Source organism: Electrophorus electricus, chromosome 6 (assembly GCF_041902795.1).
Source record: "Electrophorus electricus isolate QZ-2024a chromosome 6, ASM4190279v1, whole genome shotgun sequence".
Lineage (NCBI taxonomy): Eukaryota > Metazoa > Chordata > Actinopteri > Gymnotiformes > Gymnotidae > Electrophorus > Electrophorus electricus.
Window position 1 is genome coordinate 31,241,459 of NC_137502.1, and position 20,597 is coordinate 31,262,055.

The 20,597-nt window shown below is 48.3% G+C and overlaps 1 protein-coding gene across 2 annotated transcripts in view; it reads right to left on the reverse strand.

Annotated features, from left to right (window-relative positions):
* Positions 1 to 20,597, reverse strand: part of olfm2a (olfactomedin 2a) — a 44,381-nt gene that overhangs the window by 15,945 nt on the left and 7,839 nt on the right. The window contains exon 1 of one of the 2 annotated variants that reach the window (XM_035525717.2): positions 4,709 to 5,178. The exons of the other annotated variant lie outside the window; for it this stretch is intronic. Within the exon in view, the coding sequence (XP_035381610.1) occupies positions 4,709 to 4,852 (144 nt within the window). The 5' untranslated portion in view covers positions 4,853 to 5,178. Of the gene's footprint in view, positions 1 to 4,708; positions 5,179 to 20,597 lie in introns of those variants that run through there. 2 annotated transcript variants of the gene reach the window in all.

A 20,597-nucleotide genomic window follows, 5' to 3' on the forward strand; every position in this document is an offset into this window, starting at 1 on the left:
CATACCGTATCCCCATACTGAGCAAGCGAATGCACATGTCAGCCAGTGCAGCTGTTAGCCAATTACACCACTGGTGGACACCCGGGACCATTCCACCCAACATTAGCTCCGTGTCAGATTACCTCGGCACCCTTCTTCTGGGACCAGGCTGTCCTCTCTGGTTACAGAAACATTTTCCCCCAACGTTTCTCTCTGGGATGCAGGACCTTCCTGATTCTCAGTGGGACAGTAAATGTCTACGAAGTTCCTTAAATTCAAGCCAGATGTACTGTAGATGAAAATGACTTGGCTGTTGAACAGCCTAGCAGACCAAGTGATTCTTCAGTGGCCAGCACCACACTTTCTCAGACAACAGAATTAGTTCTGTGCTTTTTACCATACAGGTGTTAGTGCTTTTGTGTTTTGGTCCTCCATCACTCAGCAACCGAATTGTGTTTTGGTGTGTTGGTGGTTTTGAAGCGTTTCTGGTGCATTGGCAGTTTGATTAGATTGATGGTTTCAGTCCATTGGCAGCTTTGGTGTGTTAGTGTTTACAATGCATTGCAGGGTATTGGTGGTTTTGGTCCACTGACAGTTTCGGTCTGTTGGCAGACTGGTGTGCTACGGGTTTTGGTCCGTTGGCAGATTGGTGCGTTAGCGGTTTCGGTCCGTGGGCAGATTGGTGCGTTAGCGGTTTCGGTCCGTGGGCAGATTGGTGCGTTAGCGGTTTCGGTCCGTGGGCAGATTGGTGCGTTAGCGGTTTCGGTCCGTGGGCAGATTGGTGCGTTAGCGGTTTCACTGCGTTGGCGGCTTGGCTCTGCCTTTGCTGCTTTGGCCCCTGTGGCGGCCCAGGTGAGTGTGCAGGCTATGACTCACCCCAGCACGTGTTCGGCCATATGGTGCTCTCTTTACAGACCGGCCATGGATCTAGTTCACAGGTCCTTGCTCCAGCTCCTGCTCATTTAGCTTCAACATTTAGCTTTTCTCCTCAGCTTCTCCATGGGTGGGGTCTTAATCTCCTCCGCAAGCAAACGCTGAACCGGTCCACAGGCGTGAGCAGAGATGGTGCTGTATCGCTCCCTGCTGAGCCTAACAGCCGCCTGTTGAAGCCACCAGATTCTGTAGTCTGGCTTTGGCCCAGAAGCCTCCCTATTATATGAGCACCAAGGAGGAGGCGCAGTGGTGTCAGCGGTGGCCCCTGAGCTCGGCTATACCTGGCCTGTGTCCACCCACGCCATTCCCCAACCACAATGCACACGAGCGCGATGAATGAATCAGTGCTCTGTGAACTTGCCTGCTTCAGACTGCAGCGGCTCTGGCACGCAGCCATTTTGGCTCCAGGCTCGCACACCGGTCAGCTCACTTTTCTCTGTCATAGTTACTTACAGGGTTATGGGGTCTTGCTGCTTACTTATCTAGTGACAGATGCATACAGATATTTATTACAATAGACAATTACCAGTACTTGCTTATTTACTGATGGGCACTTAATGATAGCTACTTTTTCAATGATGGGTGCTTGCTCATAGTTACTTAGTTATTTCCATATTTTCTGATGCCTCCTTAGTGATGGGCACGTGTAAGCGTTTCTCAGTTGGTGAACACTATTCCTACACGCTAGTGTGCACACAGTGCAGTGCGTGTGCTGGCCCGTCATGGTGCACTCTAATGGCGGGTGTCTCTGGCCATACTACACACGCCCTGAGCAGAGAGCTCCGCCTTACGATCGGCATATCCCATAATCGGATGCTAGCGCGTTTCCAGTTCCGTACTCTCTAGGTTGTGCGTGAAACGCATGGCGGTCCGGACGCACGGGTGGGCGGCTTCTCCCTTTTCTTTCCCTTCTGAGTGATGACTCGGCATTGTGGCTGTCCATCCTACCTCCGAGAGCTCAGCCCGCAAAAGGGATTCCACGGTAATGAGTGTGTTTGCCGGTGGGGAGTGAGCCATAGACCCATCAGGGCATGAACACGAAGAGAGAGAATTTCTGAGGCAAAAAAGATATTAGAATACTCAGTGTGGTAGATGTGTTCAAAAATAGATGTTCTCAGAAATAGCCTCGTGTTGAAGTAGATGGGAATGAATTAAAAAGAATGCTTGAAACGGATTCATGATCTAACGTCTGCTGTATCTGGAGGGCATCCGAAGAAAAACTACAAAACCATAGCTTGAGTTCATTTCTTCAGCACGCGCTGTATTGGTGCTACATTATTTCAGAATGGTAAGAATGCCAAATGAATTTTGATTTTCATAACAAGAGGGCGTTAGAAACATGTTAAGCAAAACAGAAACAGTATGTGCTAGACAAACACCATTACCTAGGTTGCCTAAAGCCTTATGCATCCAGATATATCAGGTATATCAGGATATAATCAGGGTATAATCAGGACATAATCAGGATATTTCAGGTGCATCTAGATATTCCAGGCCTACTCCTCATTATATGACACCAAATTAAAACTCTAATCAGGAATCACTGCAGAGGGCGTTTGGAGCTACAACAAAAGAAGTCTTTAAAGAACATTAAATCTGCATCCTATAAAATATCCAGCATTTACATTTACTGCTCATGATGCTGGTGAGGTCTGAGCTCAGCAGATCTTGGTCTAACATATTTGAAAATACGAGTGCTTCATTCACGCGATATGCTCGACTAAAACAGAAAATGATAATTGAATTACTTTTTCCGGTTGCCTCTTTCCCACCTTTTCCCACATCTCCCAGCTTTCTGCATCTCACAGATTGAATCTCACAGATTGAAATTCTAAGGTGCAAACGGCTTAGTGTGTTGAATTGCAGTAATATGAACCGAGATGAATTACCGACCTTGTGATCGGAACCGAAGAGTTATGTTTACAGTTTGCATGCCAATCTGCGATACATTCGGTTAGCTTCCAAAGGCCAGTTCAGTGCTCCTGAAGACCGTAGACTCCAACAGGACATATATGCCCCCCTCCAGTCCTGGAGATCTACCATCATATGTAGTTTAGTTCCAATTCAACTGCCTCTAATATTCAGATGGTACTGAAGGTTTTGGTTAGCTGGATCAGGTGCGTTTGATTAGGTTTGGAACTAAAGTCTTCAGGGCTGCAGATCTCCAGGAGGTGGAGTTGGCACCAACATGTCGCCAATCTGGCACCATTGCTTTGGCTAATCAAGGTCTTCAGGAGGGCTAGACATTCAAGACAGGAAAAGGAGCCAAACTGCAGGGTGGATAACTGAAGTCAACCCAGGCGTGAGGGGTGGGGGCGGGGATTGCTCTGAGCGAAAATAAAAACAAAAACAAAAACAGCTTTCCCTTGTACAGCACTGGGAGAAGTGAGCAGTAGTAGCGGCCCTCGGAGGAGGGTGTGAACACATTAAAGGAAGCTGTGAGACTCCCTCGCACCATCAGCACCCCCACCCCCCACCCCCTCGCTCACCGAGACTGTCCCAGACAGACGGAGGGGCTTTGGGCAGGACGATGTCCAGTAGGCTGCCTTCAGTGAGCCAGACAGCCCATGGCCGCCAGCCCTGGCCATCAGCTACCCATGCCAGGCTGTTTAGAGACAGCCGTTCACACAGAGGATTAACCCGTGATACCACGGGCTACATCTCACCTTTAATGACTGTGGAAATGTCACAAGCACCACCTCTGCCTGTTTTTCACACTGGCTTCACTCTCTTGCTCTCTCTCTCTCTTTTTCACACACACATACACACAAACACATTTACACACCCATACACGAACGCCTTTGTTTTGGTGAAGTTATAGCCAATCATTGCTTAAGAATCTTTTAGGAAATAACTATTTTCAGCATGTAGGATTCTGCATACATTTAAATTTGCAGTTTACAAAGGCTGACCAAGCAATAGTGGTCATCCTCACTGACCACTGGAAACACTTCATATCTTCCTCGTGGAACGATACCTAGCTCTTCAGTTCTCCAAAGACGAACGGCAGCTGGAACCCTAGGGTGTAGTGTGGGAGGACTCGGAGGATGCAGAAAACACGATGACATGATTATGACTAACCCTTGCAACCCTTGTTCTCTAACCAACCCACAGAGCTAAGAAGCAAAATGTGTGTGGATACACGTGCATGTAGGATGGAGAGAGAGAGAGAGAGAGAGAGAGAGAGAGAGAGAGAGAGAGAGAGAGAGTGAGGGAGGGAGAAAGATGTACAATGCAATATTAGCTGATGCCTTAGTCTTGACATTCCACCTTTCATCTCACCAGCGTGATTCTATTTCTATGAATCGTTAAGTACAGCAACACCTCTCCAGCCTGCCTCACACCACCACACGCACACACACACACACACGCACACACACACACACACACACACACACACGCAGAAATGCTCCAAACATGACTGAAAACATCTCTGCTCAACCTCAGATGATAGGATCACCCCTTGGCTCTCCGGAAGCCTACCAAAATCTGTTTGAGTAACACCGCCAAACACCACAGCCTCCCATCAGCCCTCCTCACTGGCATTGGCTGTGACAGACTGGCCTCCAGGATCAGGCCCTCACAGCCAGGCGTCCCCTGGCAGACTGGCCCGCGGCCCAGCGTAACAACTCCCCAACAGACCACCAGCTTATCTCCAAGCATCCATGAGGAAAACTGCTCATTTAAGTCTCTGGATCAGACAGTTTTCTGCTCAGCAGTCATACAGCTAACACAGTCAGAGAGAGAAAGAGAGAGAAAGAGAGAGAGAGAGAGTTAGGAGAGTAAAGCTACGCACACTGACGATCCTCTCAGAGGTGCCCCCGCGCGAGACCGTGGTGCCGTTGAGTCCCACGAGGGAGGGAAGTGTCTGGGACATCCAGTTCGTCACCATGGCCATGGTGCTGAGCACCGCTCCAATCTTCAGCAGAGGTACGCTCATGGCGCCCTGCCGCCCAGCCGCACGGCTGCCCGGCCCCGAAGCCCGGCCTGCCCCCCGTCCCCGCCGATCGGCCGAGCCCTACGCCCCGAGGGGGTTTCTGCGTGCCGGAGCCCCCCGCACTCAGCTTCTGATCTTCGATGGAGCCCTGTTCGCCTGTGGAGGCAGGACGGTCAGACGCGGCGGGGCGCGGGAGCAGGGGCAGGGGCAGGCAGGCTGCTGGGATCTAGCGACATCACGGAACGTCGGTCCACACTCCTCTCAGTCCTGCTGCCTGGGAGCGAATGCCAGCACCTCTCTCTCTCTCTCAAGATGCAGAGCTTGCGCACTGGCTGCCCCCCTCTTTCCCGCTCTGTCTCTCCCCCTTCCGAGCCCTCTCCCCTCTCTCTCTCTCTCTCTCTCCCTCCCTCCCACCCTATCTCTCTCACCCTCCCTCTCTCACTTTTTCTTTCTCTCACTCTCTCTCTCCTTGTCTCTCGTTTTCTTTCTTTCTCTCTCGCTCCCTCCCGCTCACCTTCTCGCTCTCTCCCACTCTTTCTCTCTCGATTTCTCTCCCTCCCTCCAGCGAGGCTACGCACACATCCTCTCCCTATCTCATTGCGCTCGCCACGCCATAAGTCTCTTTTTTTGCGCGCAAGCGAGCGAATGAGCAGGAGCAAGCAGGGGAGAAGCGCTTGCGTCCCTCGAGTAACAATCCCGCTTCTAACGCCACCGTTGCTTTAAGGCTGCACTCCGAGGATGCCTGAAGCTACTGCTATATTAGGCTTGCCCTGTGCATGAGTATGAGTGTGTGTGTGTGTGTGTGTGTGTGTGTGTGTGCGCATGAAAGACAGAGCAAAGTAGAGTGACAAAAATAAAAGAATGCAAAAGGCAGATATAGAGGGAGAGGAAGAGAAAAAAGACAGACAGGGGAGAGAGCGAGAGAGCGAGAGAAGAGAGCTCCCAGCATTAACGAGGAAGAGCAGGAGTCAGTCGGCGGTTCCTCCCTCACAACAGCTCCTCACTCATCCCAGCTGTCTGACACCTCCTTAATCAGACTGCAGCGCGGAAGAGCGACGCGGCACAGGAAGTTGTTCTCTTGTTCCCTCATCTCACCTGTAGCTGCAGCCGGTCAGATGCCCTCACCTGCACGTGCACCCCCGCCCTGCCCGTAGCCTGCTGCGCGGTTAGACTCTGATGAGTAACTTCAGGCCCATCCATTAGGATGAACCCAAACATGACGGATGAAATGGGGGGAAATGCTTAAAAGAAGGATCTGGGAAATCAGAGCTCCCTTTCCCCCTCTGTGTCCTGTGTTTAAGGTGGTTGCTTGCTTTGACAAGAAGTCGGCGAAGAAGACCTCCAGTGAAAACAGGCGCCGTGTGATTTTAAATTCTGCTTTTCGGCTTTTGTTTATGCAGGCGTGTAAGCTGTCTTAGGAGCCACTGTGGCACTGTGGTGTGGAGGGAAACAGAGATAAGGGGGGAGGGGCTCCGTATTCACCAGATGTTATTCTCCTCGAGCACCTCCTCTGTGTGCAGCGCCATGTGGAGTGTTCAGTCATTTGCACTGTCATGTCTATTGTGAGATTCCATCAGAATTGACAGCTGCAAGACATCCATTAAAGCCTCAACGCACCTCTGTCCTCATGCCGCCCTCCCCGGTTGGCTGGAGCAACGCTGCCATCAGGTGGCAGTAATGGAGTACTACAATAAATAAATACATTTAGCACTTTGATCATTGTTATATGGTACTGTGAACATCATTCTCCCAACCATAAAACAATGTTATGCCAAAGACCAAAGCATATATTTGCTAGATGACAGTTTTCACAGTGTGTGCAGACAGATAAGAGCCATCATGGAATTGAACATGGGTAGACATGTGTTATTTGTAATCCTTAAAGATTGCACATGATACATGCAGTAAAGGTGGATCTTTTCAATAGCAAAACTGTCACTACATCTGATAGTACCATATCATTCACAGCCAAAAGCAAGTCAACTGAAATTCACAGTCAACAGAATATTTCATCGATTTCATCAAGACGTGAGAGCTGTTAAAGTAATTGCGCAATACTGTCAAGATTCTTAGCTACATAGCTAATCTGGAAGTTATACAGGCTCAATATTCTTGCTTTTTAAATTCACAGTAGTTGCAGCCATACCATTTCATGTGATTCTTTTCATGTAGAACCAAAATAATTATGTATGGAAATTATGATGGATAAATGTTTCATACTTCACCTGAATACACAACTGCAGCTAAACTTACCAAACATAAACACAATCTAAATTTCAGCTGCAACACTGGGTAAGAAACAATTTACAATATTTCCCCTGAATCAGTCAGCCAGCGTTTGCACCAGTCACACGTCAGGGTGTGTGTTACAGCGGTATGACTGATGTCACCTCACAGTCACACGTCAGGGTGTGTGTTACAGCGGTATGACTGATGTCACCTCACAGTCACACGTCAGGCTGTGTGTTACAGCGGTATGACTGATGTCACCTCACAGTCACACGTCGGTGTGTGTTACAGCGGTATGACTGATGTCACCTCACAGTCACACGTCAGTCTGTGTTACAGCGGTATGACTGATGTCACCTCACAGTCACACGTCAGGGTGTGTGTTACAGCGGTATGACTGATGTAACCTCACAGTCACACGTCAGGGTGTGTGTTACAGCGGTATGACTGATGTCACCTCACAGTCACACGTCAGTCTGTGTTACAGCGGTATGACTGATGTCACCTCACAGTCACACATCAGTCTGTGTTACAGCGGTATGACTGATGTCACCTCACAGTCACACGTCAGTCTGTGTTACAGCGGTATGACTGATGTCACCTCACAGTCACACGTCAGGCTGTGTGTTACAGCGGTATGACTGATGTAACCTCACAGTCACACGTCAGGGTGTGTGTTACAGCGGTATGACTGATGTAACCTCACAGTCACACGTCAGGGTGTGTGTTACAGCGGTATAACTGATGTCACCTCACAGTCACACGTCGGTGTGTGTTACAGCGGTATGACTGATGTCACCTCACAGTCACACATCAGTCTGTGTTACAGCGGTATGACTGATGTCACCTCACAGTCACACGTCAGTCTGTGTTACAGCGGTATGACTGATGTCACCTCACAGTCACACGTCAGGGTGTGTGTTACAGCGGTATAACTGATGTCACCTCACAGTCACACGTCAGGGTGTGTGTTACAGCGGTATAACTGATGTCACCTCACAGTCACACGTCAGGGTGTGTGTTACAGCGGTATAACTGATGTCACCTCACAGTCACACGTCAGGGTGTGTGTTACAGCGGTATAACTGATGTCACCTCACAGTCACACGTCGGTGTGTGTTACAGCGGTATGACTGATGTCACCTCACAGTCACACGTCAGTCTGTGTTACAGCGGTATGACTGATGTCACCTCACAGTCACACGTCGGTGTGTGTTACAGCGGTATGACTAATGTCACCTCACAGTCACACGTCAGGGTGTGTGTTACAGCGGTATGACTGATGTCACCTCACAGTCACACGTCAGGCTGTGTGTTACAGCGGTATGACTGATGTCACCTCACAGTCACACGTCAGGGTGTGTGTTACAGCGGTATAACTGATGTCACCTCACAGTCACACGTCGGTGTGTGTTACAGCGGTATGACTGATGTCACCTCACAGTCACACATCAGTCTGTGTTACAGCGGTATGACTGATGTCACCTCACAGTCACACGTCAGTCTGTGTTACAGCGGTATGACTGATGTCACCTCACAGTCACACGTCAGGCTGTGTGTTACAGCGGTATGACTGTCACCTCACAGTCACACGTCGGTGTGTGTTACAGCGGTATGACTGATGTCACCTCACAGTCACACGTCAGGGTGTGTGTTACAGCGGTATGACTGATGTCACCTCACAGTCACACGTCAGGCTGTGTGTTACAGCGGTATGACTGATGTCACCTCACAGTCACACGTCGGTGTGTGTTACAGCGGTATGACTGATGTCACCTCACAGTCACACGTCAGGGTGTGTGTTACAGCGGTATGACTGATGTCACCTCACAGTCACACGTCAGGCTGTGTGTTACAGCGGTATGACTGATGTCACCTCACAGTCACACGTCAGGGTGTGTGTTACAGCGGTATGACTGATGTCACCTCACAGTCACACGTCAGGGTGTGTGTTACAGCGGTATGACTGATGTCACCTCACAGTCACACGTCAGGGTGTGTGTTACAGCGGTATGACTGATGTCACCTCACAGTCACACGTCAGGGTGTGTGTTACAGCGGTATGACTGATGTCACCTCACAGTCACACGTCAGGGTGTGTGTTACAGCGGTATGACTGATGTCACCTCACAGTCACACGTCAGGGTGTGTGTTATAGTGGTATGATTGATGTCAGCCCAGCACATTCAAATTTACACGTGGTTCCACTGAGGTCTGAGCAACAGGATGTTCACTGCATATCTCATTCACTGGAGTCAAACGCAGAGGAGTATCCATTCCCATACATACGCAAGAGCATCACGAAAAGTACCAGCCACTTGATGACTTGGTCTCTCCCATTAGTGGAAGCCTAGTGCAGAACCGACCCCTATGTTTGCTTTTGACTCCCATTAAAGGAAAAGTGCATTATCCCAGTTTCTCCCAGTTTCGGGGATGGTACATCCTTTGGCCGAGTAGCTACTTATCCAGCAAGAGTTTATGTGGCGCTTCTTTAACTCCAAATGGGCTTGTAACACTGACAGCAAATGCCGTGTTTTCTCTGTTCCCTGTTGTTATATTTCATTGCACTGGCTTACGTTTTAATGCTCAGTCATCTCATTAAATACATGAGAATCGATTTCTGATTCAGTGGGACAAGCAGCTTTTGTTTAATCATTAAGCATTAAAGAGAAAGCGAAAAATATCCTCTTTTGTGCAGAATTTATTTTTATAAGGCTATTAGTGGTAATGAGGTTTGACATTGTAAAGTAGCCAAGAGAACGAAAAGCTGGCACTGACCACCAGATGGCGCCCAAGCGCAACAAATGTAGAAGAGTGAAGCTAAACCTCACTCTCTCCTGTGGAGCACAGCGCAGTTGGTAATCAGTTAGAATTAGCTTTGATCAAATATTCTTTTGAATGTGATTGCCCCAGTTGTAAATGAATGCAATGCAATCAAAGATATCTATACTTCATTAGGAGACAGAATGGGTTGTGTGGGGGGCCAGTGTTTGGTAAGAATGGAGTCAGATGACTTGAATATTGTAGTCGCATCTGTATGCAGCTCCATGGCTGTGTTCGCCTGCTGTAGCCACGGGAAAATGGCAGCTTGCCTCTTGCTCACACACACTACATGCCCTGCAGGGTCCTCACTCGGCTATTTCTGTACACGGTCTTTGCATCCTCACTAATGATCTCACATGCAGACACTATCACACATGCACACACACAACCAAGTACACTTTATAAGGACCAAATACAGACGTTAAAAAGGCCGCGCCCCGTGCACGGACACACACGCGAGCTCGTGTGTACCAGGTGCTCATCCACTTTATCATGAACACTTGAAATTCTACTGTGCTATTTTCCTGCAGGACTTTAGCTTCAAAGCCATTTTAATCAATTCCCACCATGCATGCGAACTTCAGCCGACAGCGTAGTGCACAAATTGTCCTCTTGATGGCAGCAACGATCTCAGCAAAGGGGGGAAACGGCACACAAAAAACGTACACATCAAGGACGTGGTTTTTTTTCTGCCTTACAGGCTGTTACATGCAACCACTTACAGCGCACAACACATTCTAAAAACGTATCTGTTGTCCACGCTTTCACATTACAAATATGCACAATCTAGTAAACATTCAAATAAAAATACAATTAGAAAAAAACCCAACATCCGCAGGCATAGTCCACAAAGCTGTCTTTGTGAATTCGCTGGTATGCCTTTACAATGGTCTGAAATACCGGAGCCACTCAGCATTCACTGATGTAATAACGAGCCTCGGCCTCCCGACGTGAAGTCCCCTCATTCTTATAAGGTCTGGCGTGGCTGACAGCCATCGCCTAGCAAACATTCAAGGAACACACAACTGGAAATCGCAGCTAACGCAACTCCGTCCACAATCCTTGCTGGCCACTGCTAGCTCTCATCTGTCGTTAACAAACTTAGCGACTGAAGTGAAGACGTTCACCGAACGGTAATCCCACGATCCGCCTTCTAGCTGCCGGTTCCTGACTCCGGCATCTAGCCCGCTTACTGATGGCGCGCGCTGCCACTCCGCGGCCTTCCACGGAGCGCGCGCTCGTGCCCGCGCTCACTGTGAATGGAGCTTGGCATAGCGAGAAATTTTTAATTCAGCGTTACAGCCTCGCGTCGCAATCCGGAGCTGCACACACAACATGCACACTACAGCTCACCCATAATGGTTCCACCCGTCTGCTCAGCGCTGTCACCATCAGCAAAGCAACGGTGTGCATAAGAGCTGCCTGAATGGAAGCCATGGGCGAGTAGGAGTTGTTCCGAGCCCGCGCGCCCCAGAGACCCAGTGCATTGCTCATGTTTGCTTTTCTCTTGCTCAAACATTGCTGATTCACCCCGCCAGTTATTACTTCTATTCCTGCGTAAATCAGGTGAATTAAAACAGTGCGTTGCGACCGTTTCTGAAGACTTGGGCTTTCAGTATGACTGACACAAACACACATGCAACGTTTTGCGCAGCTAGATAATACTCAACAAAGCAGGTAGGTCTCCTTTCAGACCTGCTCAAGCCAGAGTGGATCAGAGCGGGTAGGCGTTATGCAGACATTCAGAGCGCCACGAACAGTAGCGCGGGGAACGCCGTGAGACTTCAGGCAAACGGCGACGTGGGACTCCTCCGTGCAGGCTGGGCCGTCACTTGGCTAGCACTCCCTCTCCACGGAAACGTGTGCGCACGGTCTCCGCCATGCAGACCTCCTGCTGCTGAAGTAATGTCGATGTTCGCGTTCATCACACATGCGGTTATTACTGTGCCCACATGGACGATCTAATTACAGCCCCAGCGGCTAATGTAGCAAATAACGCCGCGAGAACGACCGCGTGACAGTCTGACCTCTTTGAATCCTCTTAATCAAAAATACATTTTGTATGGGGGAAAAAATACAGCCCCTATCCCATGGCCCCTTACGGTCTCTGTTATTATAATAAATGGATTAATTACGGAGAGCGAGAAAAATCCTGTTATGTTGGATGTAGACACTCACGATGTTTTCCTCTTTTTAGTGAATCAGTCCGTTACGAAAAACATTTCAAGTATATATTTCAACAGCCTGTGTGAAAGACACCATTAATGTTTTTTATGTTAAAACCACATAAAGCCTTTGGGAATCTTGCTATAGTTTTTAATCTGGAGAGTGTAGATTTTGAATCCACTGAACGGCATACATACAAGGGCGTGTCGCGCAGTTTCATGAGTGTTTAACCTGTTTCATGCAAACACTCCCAGAAAAGCACGCTTAAGGACGTGCCAACGAGCCAAGCAAAAATACTGATGGTTCTGTGTCTAATTCATCAGGAAACGACGCCATCAAACGTTTCCTCAAAATTTGGAGTAAAAGCAAAAATGGGTGCAATACTCAGATAATTACCCTAAACGGTAATATAAAGTGTGTTTCATTCATCTCTTAATTGAACTGCAAGTCACGATGTTGTTATCGCATTTTCAGGCCATACAAAATCGGATAAATAAGAATACCCAGTGATAACCGATGCAGCTTCATATGCTCAGGCAGGCTGAATGCCAATGTTAGCGATCTTCTAATCCAAATGAGGAATGTGGCCATGAATCTGGCATGTAGGTTTGTCTTTTTTAAAATGATCGTAGGGTTTCTAAATGAAGTGAAACACAGTCTGGTATGCTGGCTTTGCACGGCCAATTATTCAAGCCCTATGAACTCGTTGAAATATTGCGCTGTGTGGCTGCGGAGTTATTAGGTGTTCCCAGTTTAACCATGGGTACATTGGTTAATGATAGTCCATGGTGAAAAGACTGAAGACTTAATGCAAACAGTTGCTCAAAGTTCCCCTTTATCCTTCCACATTCTGAAAGACGTGTTACGCTCGAGATATGTGGATCCTTTGAATCCTCTCCACAGAGGTTCACGGGAGTGAAATCCTTAATAGTATTCGATTCCTTAATAGTTATTGATCTTTAATATTACACTCATTTGTAATAATTTACAAAGCTCTGAAATAGGACACTAAACAGAAATAATTAATTGGCTTACATTACAAAACTCACTCGAAATTTCTTAAAAAAAAAAGAAAAAAAAAAAGAAATGAAGACCTTTGCACACCTAGTGCGCCCTACAGGTCAGCGCTGGTCCGGGTGCAGAAAGACTAAAGGCGTGTCAGGTGTGCCGGTCTCGGCCGCCCGTGCTGGGCTCACGCGCTTCTTTAAGTGATCGGTCCCCACCTCCTTTCCTGCGCGTTAGGTGTGCGCGCGCTCGCCGTGTAATTTAATGAGCGCCCGCTATAATTACTCACACGGCTCGAGAAGGGACAAATTATAACGCGTCCTCAAACTGGCTACTTAACGGGTAATTTTATGGCAAAAAAAAAAAATGGATGCAGTGCTGAACTGCACTGAACAGTACACACAGAACTTCAGTATAATAAATGGGTCCAGGCGTTGCATTTAAATTTAAACTGGGGAATGATTGAATCTGGTTTTAAGATGGGTTTCTATGTTTCGGAGAACGTCTGAGGGAGAAATTCCCTTGATTGCAGCCTCAGCAATATTTTCCGCCTGGAAAAGGAAGCGAGTTTTGTTTCTTTCGTTGCTTTTTAGTGATCCAACAGCAATTTAACACGATTCATTCACGTGATAAAAGCTAATTGTGCATACAGTAAATCATATTAGATTAAAGGGTCATTAAAAGTGTGCTTTCACGCTTAATCTGCCAGAGGATACCGGGTCTTCCAGAGGCAGCCATTTGTGTGCCGAAGTGTAAACACCTGCATTTCTAAATGCCTGAAGAGACGTAATTTGGAGCGATTTCTGTAATACGGCCTTGTAAATGAATATCAAGAGAAGTAACAACGCTGTAAAGGGAATAGCCAACAAAATCATGTTAGTTGGAGAGCTAGGCCAGACGGTCCTCACAAAGGAGACACGGTGGGAGAGATGAGCGCTAGCCACCTTCACCCCTCTCGTACTCTTCGTGCCTCTTCAACACTTGTATAGGGTCGCGCGTCAGCGGCACGGTCCATACCGACGAGCGCCCCTTTCAGCTAAACGCGCCTGAGATGCCCCGTTCTTAAGTATCCTACCGCATTGCTATTCCGTTCAGAGAGGCACGGATCTTCCCCAGAAGGAAGTGCTCTCCCCATTAATGCGAGGGAGAAAACGCGTGTTCGGACCATTTTGCCTCATTAAGATATTCCCGTCAGCGGGCCGCCTCCGAAGACAGACCTCTCCTCGTTTTTAATGGTCATGTAGACATAATGGCCATTCGGATCCCCTTATGTGTGGTATCAGTGCTCTAGCAGTGTTGGTCTAAGCCAAACCATCGCAGGAATAGATTTTCCAGGCCTCTGAAAGGATCAGTAATATACTGTATGTGTGCACATTGATTTGTGACACGTGTTCCGCATACCTACCTCGCGTAAGGGCTTAAAACACTAAAAGAGCATTTGTTTATAATGTTATATGTTCTGTGTTCTGGGGTATCATGAAGTAATATATTGGGCTCCTTGTGGGTGGCACCCGCACCGACACGCAGCCGTAATCCTGCACGCACGGTGCAGACATTTTCAATAGTTTTGTCTATTTAATGGTATTTTACAGAATGTTATCTTGAACATAAAATTGTGACAATAGCAGATATATTTTTGGACTCCTTTATGTTTAATAACGCGCTTGAGAAACAGACGCATCTTGGCTGCGTCCGCTGCGCCCATTCACAACGTTAGGATGCAAATACCTTTCGGGGCCTATGACTGGCGCTCACGTCACTGGCTCTCGGTCTCTGCACGATCAACGTTTCTGGCACTTGATCGTGACTGTGGGCAACGTGGAATTTAGATGGATTCAGTTGATCGCGCCTGTTGTCAAGAAAATACGCAATCCTGCCAGTGCCACCGGGGGCCCCCCAGGCCAGCAGACATGGTGGAGAGAGATACAGTGGCTTAGAGCGTCAGTGTTCCTGTTGCTCACGTCCCACACAGCCTTGTTTGGAGATGTCTCCGTGTGATCAACACAGATATCGGCCCCGCTGCATCGATCGATCCTCGGCGGGCCATCTTGAAAAATGTGTCTGACAAGTGCAATCTACTCCTTCTCTCTGTCTCTCACGCTGTCCGCCTCTCACCCATCCACTAACCTCCGTCTTCTCTCTCTCCTTTCCTCAAAATCCCTCCATCCCCCTGCTCTGCTCCTATTTTGTCCTTGCACCTCCCTCTTGGTCCGCCCTTTTCTTCCATCATTCTCTCGCTCTTCTCTGTCTCCTCTCTCCTCTCTCCGCTTCTCGGACAAAGCGCCCCTCTTCCAAGCTATCACCTGGCCCCTCTGTCTCCGGAGAGTGGGATAGCACAGGAATTCACTCCTCCTTTGGCCATGCCTCCACCTCCACCTCCACCTCCAGCTCCTCCAGTGCAGCTCTCCTCCACTGTGCCAGGTGCTGACAGACTCGTTTATGCCTCCCTGCTTGCTCAGAAACGTGCAGGGTAGCAGGTGACGCAGACTCCTCTGGACCGTCTGTCTTAAAATGGAGGGCTCAGCTCCCCCTCCACTGGAATATGCTTGCTAGTGTCTTTATGCACAGTAGGTCTCAGTGGCTGACCATGCTATTGTATTCTCAGAGGTTGAGCACTGTTATAGCCCTCACACAGCATATTGGGCTGGCAGCTTTTTATGAGGTATAGATGGATTGATTAACCCCTCCCCTCATCTTTCCCCCTATCTCTCCTTATCTCTCCCCTTATCTCTCCACTTATCTCCCTTTATCTCCCCTTATCTCTCCATTTATCTCTCCCCTTATATCTCCCCGTATCTCTCCCCTTATCTCTCCCCTTATATCTCTCATCTCCCCTTATCTCTCCCCTTATCTCCCCTGATCTCTCCTTATCTCTCCCCTTATCTCCCTTTATCTCCCCTTATCTCTCCATTTATCTCTCCCCTTATATCTCCCCGTATCTCTCCCCTTATATCTCTCATCTCCCCTTATCTCTCCTTATCTCTCCCCTTATCTCCCCTGATCTCTCCTTATCTCTCCCCTTATCTCTCCTTATCTCTCCCCTTATATCTCTTCTAGTGTTTGCAGCATTCCTTAGCAATACAATTTGTCATATGGTGAAACACTAAACATTGCTCTCACCTCATCCATCCACCCATACATACGTGTGTCTCTCTCTCTCTCTCTCTCTCTCTCTCTCTCTCTCTCTCTCTCTCTCTCTCTCTCTATATATATATATATATATATATATATATATATATATATATATATATATATATATATATATATATATATATATATATACACTATTATGAGCTTGAAACTGGCTTCACCTTTAAAAGCTGTTTGCTTGCACAGCTGACGAAGGACCTTGCTTTGAAACAACCTGTTCCCTTTTAAACCTTTATACTACACTTCCTGTTTTTTACCACCTCTCTTTAACTTAAGTTATATCACTGTCAATCTCTACTGCTAACTCTTACCTTTTTTAATAAGTTTTAATAAGGACTCACTTCCAGCTGAGGCCCCAGATATTGTCGTTCTGTCACTGTAGCACAGAATTTATCTACATGGTCTCAGAGCAGCTAGTGAGGCCTCTGCTGAAGAAAAGCAATCTAGTTAGGCCTCCGACAGCAGGGAAACAGCACTTCTGAGGGATTTAAGTGAGACTCGGATGCAGCTGAGCGCATGATTCTGGTTGACAAGCCGCGGATCTAAGTTGGCCTTATTGTTCGAGCCACAGACTGCTCCAGGTCCTACTTAACTGGATGTGAGTATTATGTTGTATTCGGTGCTTATTTTTCTGAAGGCAGTGTAATATTTTGTCCCTCAAGGTTTAATTATTGGCTTTTACACAGTGCATGCTTATGTTAGCTGGTATAATTAATAAATATAGGATTTGCTTACGTCTTTAGCAGATGACATGCCATTATATCTGTCAGTATTTGGTGTTCATGGTCTCCCACTTCTCTGACTGGCTGAAGAAATAATATTAACTTAGAAATGTCTCATGATTTTCTGCAACTAAACAAAGAATGACCAAGGTTCTTGTTATTGGAAAGGAAGTGCAGGAAAAAAAAAAACATGTCCTTGCCTATTCTGACTCCTCCACTCTGAAGACAATCAAGGATCTGGACTATTCCTGACAGCGATCTAATTTCTAAGAACCACATTAGTAATGTCTGTCAAAACAACATACTGTCGCATCTTAGCAGTACTAACATATAATTCTCTCTTATCTGCCAAACTCTCTTTCAAATGTACACTGAATCCTGCCCTTCACCATAATCCCATCACACTGGCTCCTAAATCTCTTCATTAACTGTATGTATGCTTTTGGATTTAGTGTAATATTCTTTTATTAATTTTTAAAAGCCTGTAATCCCCCCACCCCACCCCCAACCTTAGTAAAATATGTTTGTCGTTCATTTCCAACTAGAGTCATGACTGAAATACAGAGAGCAGTGACTCAGCTTTTATTTACGAGTCTGTTGTTTATTATTAGTAAAAAGATTAAAGTCTGTACTGTGGACATGTTGGCCCAAATGCAGCAGTGGTAGCCACAGATCTCCATCTCAGGGGTTCTCTTCACCCACCCATGCCTCACCCAGATCTCCATCTCAGGGGTTCTCTTCACCCACCCATGCCTCACCCAGATCTCCATTTCAAGGGTTCCCTTCACCCACCCATGCCTCACCCAGATCTCCATCTTAGGGGTTCTCTTCACCCACCCATGCCTCACCCAGATCTCCATCTCAGGGGTTCTCTTCACCCACCCATGCCTCACCCAGATCTCCATTTCAAGGGTTCCCTTCACCCACCCATGCCTCACCCAGATCTCCATCTCAGGGGTTCTCTTCACCCACCCATGCCTCACCCAGATCTCCATTTCAAGGGTTCCCTTCACCCACCCATGCCTCACCCAGATCTCCATCTCAGGGGTTCTCTTCACCCACCCATGCCTCACCCAGATCTCCATCTCAGGGGTTCTCTTCACCCACCCATGCCTCACCCAGATCTCCATTTCAAGGGTTCCCTTCACCCACCCATGCCTCACCCAGATCTCCATCTTAGGGGTTCTCTTCACCCACCCATGCCTCACCCAGATCTCCATTTCAAGGGTTCCCTTCACCCACCCATACCTCACCCAGATCTCCATCTCAGGGGTTCTCTTCACCCACCCATGCCTCACCCAGATCTCCATCTCAGGGGTTCTCTTCACCCACCCATACCTCACCCAGATCTGTAGCAGACTGTAGACTGGCTATCACACTGAGAGCTAAGAAGCGTCACAGAGAAATGTCAGCTTGTATCACACTTTCTTCACTCTATTTCAGCATCTACTTCATACTACTCCAGCATCTCCCCCCCCCCACACACACACATACACACACTTTGCTCCTCCCCCTTGGTCCCTTACATTGCCTACAGTTACGAGACAGATCCGTGTGCATTGTTTTCCCACTGTCATGCTGATATTGATTTAGTGATATGCGCCTAATTAAACCCAATCTGGAAGGAGTGTCAGCACCATTCAGGGGAAGAAAATCAAAGTGATTGGGCGATAGGGGTCTAATTATTCCTCCGTTCTTCATTAGGATGTGGGTGGTATTAAACCCTCAGGCAAGCTCTATCCCCTCGTCTGTCTCTCTCTCGCTCTCTCTCGCTCTCTCTGACCAATCTAGCCCTTTAGTATACAGATTTACGGCCCATCTTCCAACCCATGTGCTTACACACTGCAACCCGCTGACATATTAGCAGTTCTCTAATGTAGGCTTTGTATGTGTGTGTGACACTGGGCTTGGTCTAGTTGGCCTCCTGACTAATTCTCATGATACCACAGCCTGTGTGTGTGTGTGTGTGTGTGTGTGTGTGTAGACAGTGGCTCTGTCTGTGTTCGTTGATGGGGTGGGATCAAAGAGACCAGGTGGTTTCTTTATACAAAAAAAAAATGCAAGTGGCTTGTTATCTGGGAGAATAGCAGTCAGTGGCCCTATTTGCCTTTAAAACGACATTCCCGTGACGACCGGCCTGCCGGCGGCTGTGTAGCTCTTCCCATTCCACTCTGCGGCCTGGTTTTGAACGCCACTCAGAGAAAGAGAATTGGAGAGAGAGAGAGAGAGAGAGAGAGACTCATCAGTGACCTGTCTGTGTGGTGCCTGTGAAGGTCCCAGAGCTGTCTCTCTTTCTCTCTCTCTCTCACACACACACACGCACGCACGCACACACGCGCACACACACACGCGTGCGCGCACACACACGCAAACACACATGCATGCACACACAGACACACACACAGACGCACACACACATACACACTCACACAGACACACACGCACACACACACGCGCGCACAGGCACACACGCACACAGACACACTCACACACATACACGTGCACACACACGTGCACACACACAGACACACACTCACACATGTGCACACACACACACACACAGACACACAGAGACACACACAGACACGCACACACACATGCACACACACACGCACACACAGACACACACACGCACAGACACACACGCAGACACACTCACACACACACACACACACACACTCTCACACACACACACACTCTCACACACACACACACACACACACACACACACTTCCTCTGCTCTCCCCACTTTCTTGATACACCCCATCCTCCTTTCTCCCGTCAGGCCGTGTAAAGAATACACCTGACAGAGTTACCTTTTCTGCAACTGAGGTAGTGCAGTCGCGGTCAAAGGTATTCATAGCGGAAAATATCCTCCAGAAAATACACGGAGACGAGGGGGAAGAATGAGAAGACGCAGGCAAAAGAAATCAAAGGAAAAAGAGGAAAAAAAAGGGTGTGAACAAAAGTGGGGGGGGGTCTAAATGCCCACGCCGGGATGGACCCCAGCGCCTCAGCACTCGCTTTCGATTTGCCGCGTGTCAGAATGGCGGGCCGTCTCATTTACCGCCGGCGCGCTCGCTCTGTTGAGCACACGCCACGGCTCTTACCTCACCGCGAGCAGGCGACCGCGTTTATTTGCGGAGGGCCACCTAACGTTTTTGAGCACAAGGACGAGACTGTCAAAAACAAGTGTTACTTTTAAAGACTAATGTGTGACAATCGAGCGCCTCTGACGACAGCCCTTTGGGCTGTTAAGTTGCGTGAAACGGCCCACGCCTTCGGGTACCGCACGCAATCCGTTTCGCACGACGGGGTCGATGAGATGCACAACATGAAATTTTGGTGGCGAGGAGAGCTACGCTGCGCAAAGAGCCGGAGAATGCGAGGTGTGTCCCGTGCATCCAGGTGGGCTTGGTGTGATGGGAAGTAAAGCGTGTGCTGCGCGTTACACACCAGAGGGGAGCAGGAACCGCACGAGCCTGCCTAACGACGCACAGGGATTTGCTCCCGTAGCCAGGGCCTGAGCGCTCTGGGTGCAAGTGCCGTATTTATATTCCAATCTTCTCCACAGAAAACCCCACACTGCCGAGCTCATAAAAGATTCATGGAACGGAGGAACGCGAGGTCGCACAGGAAGCTGGTCAGGAGGC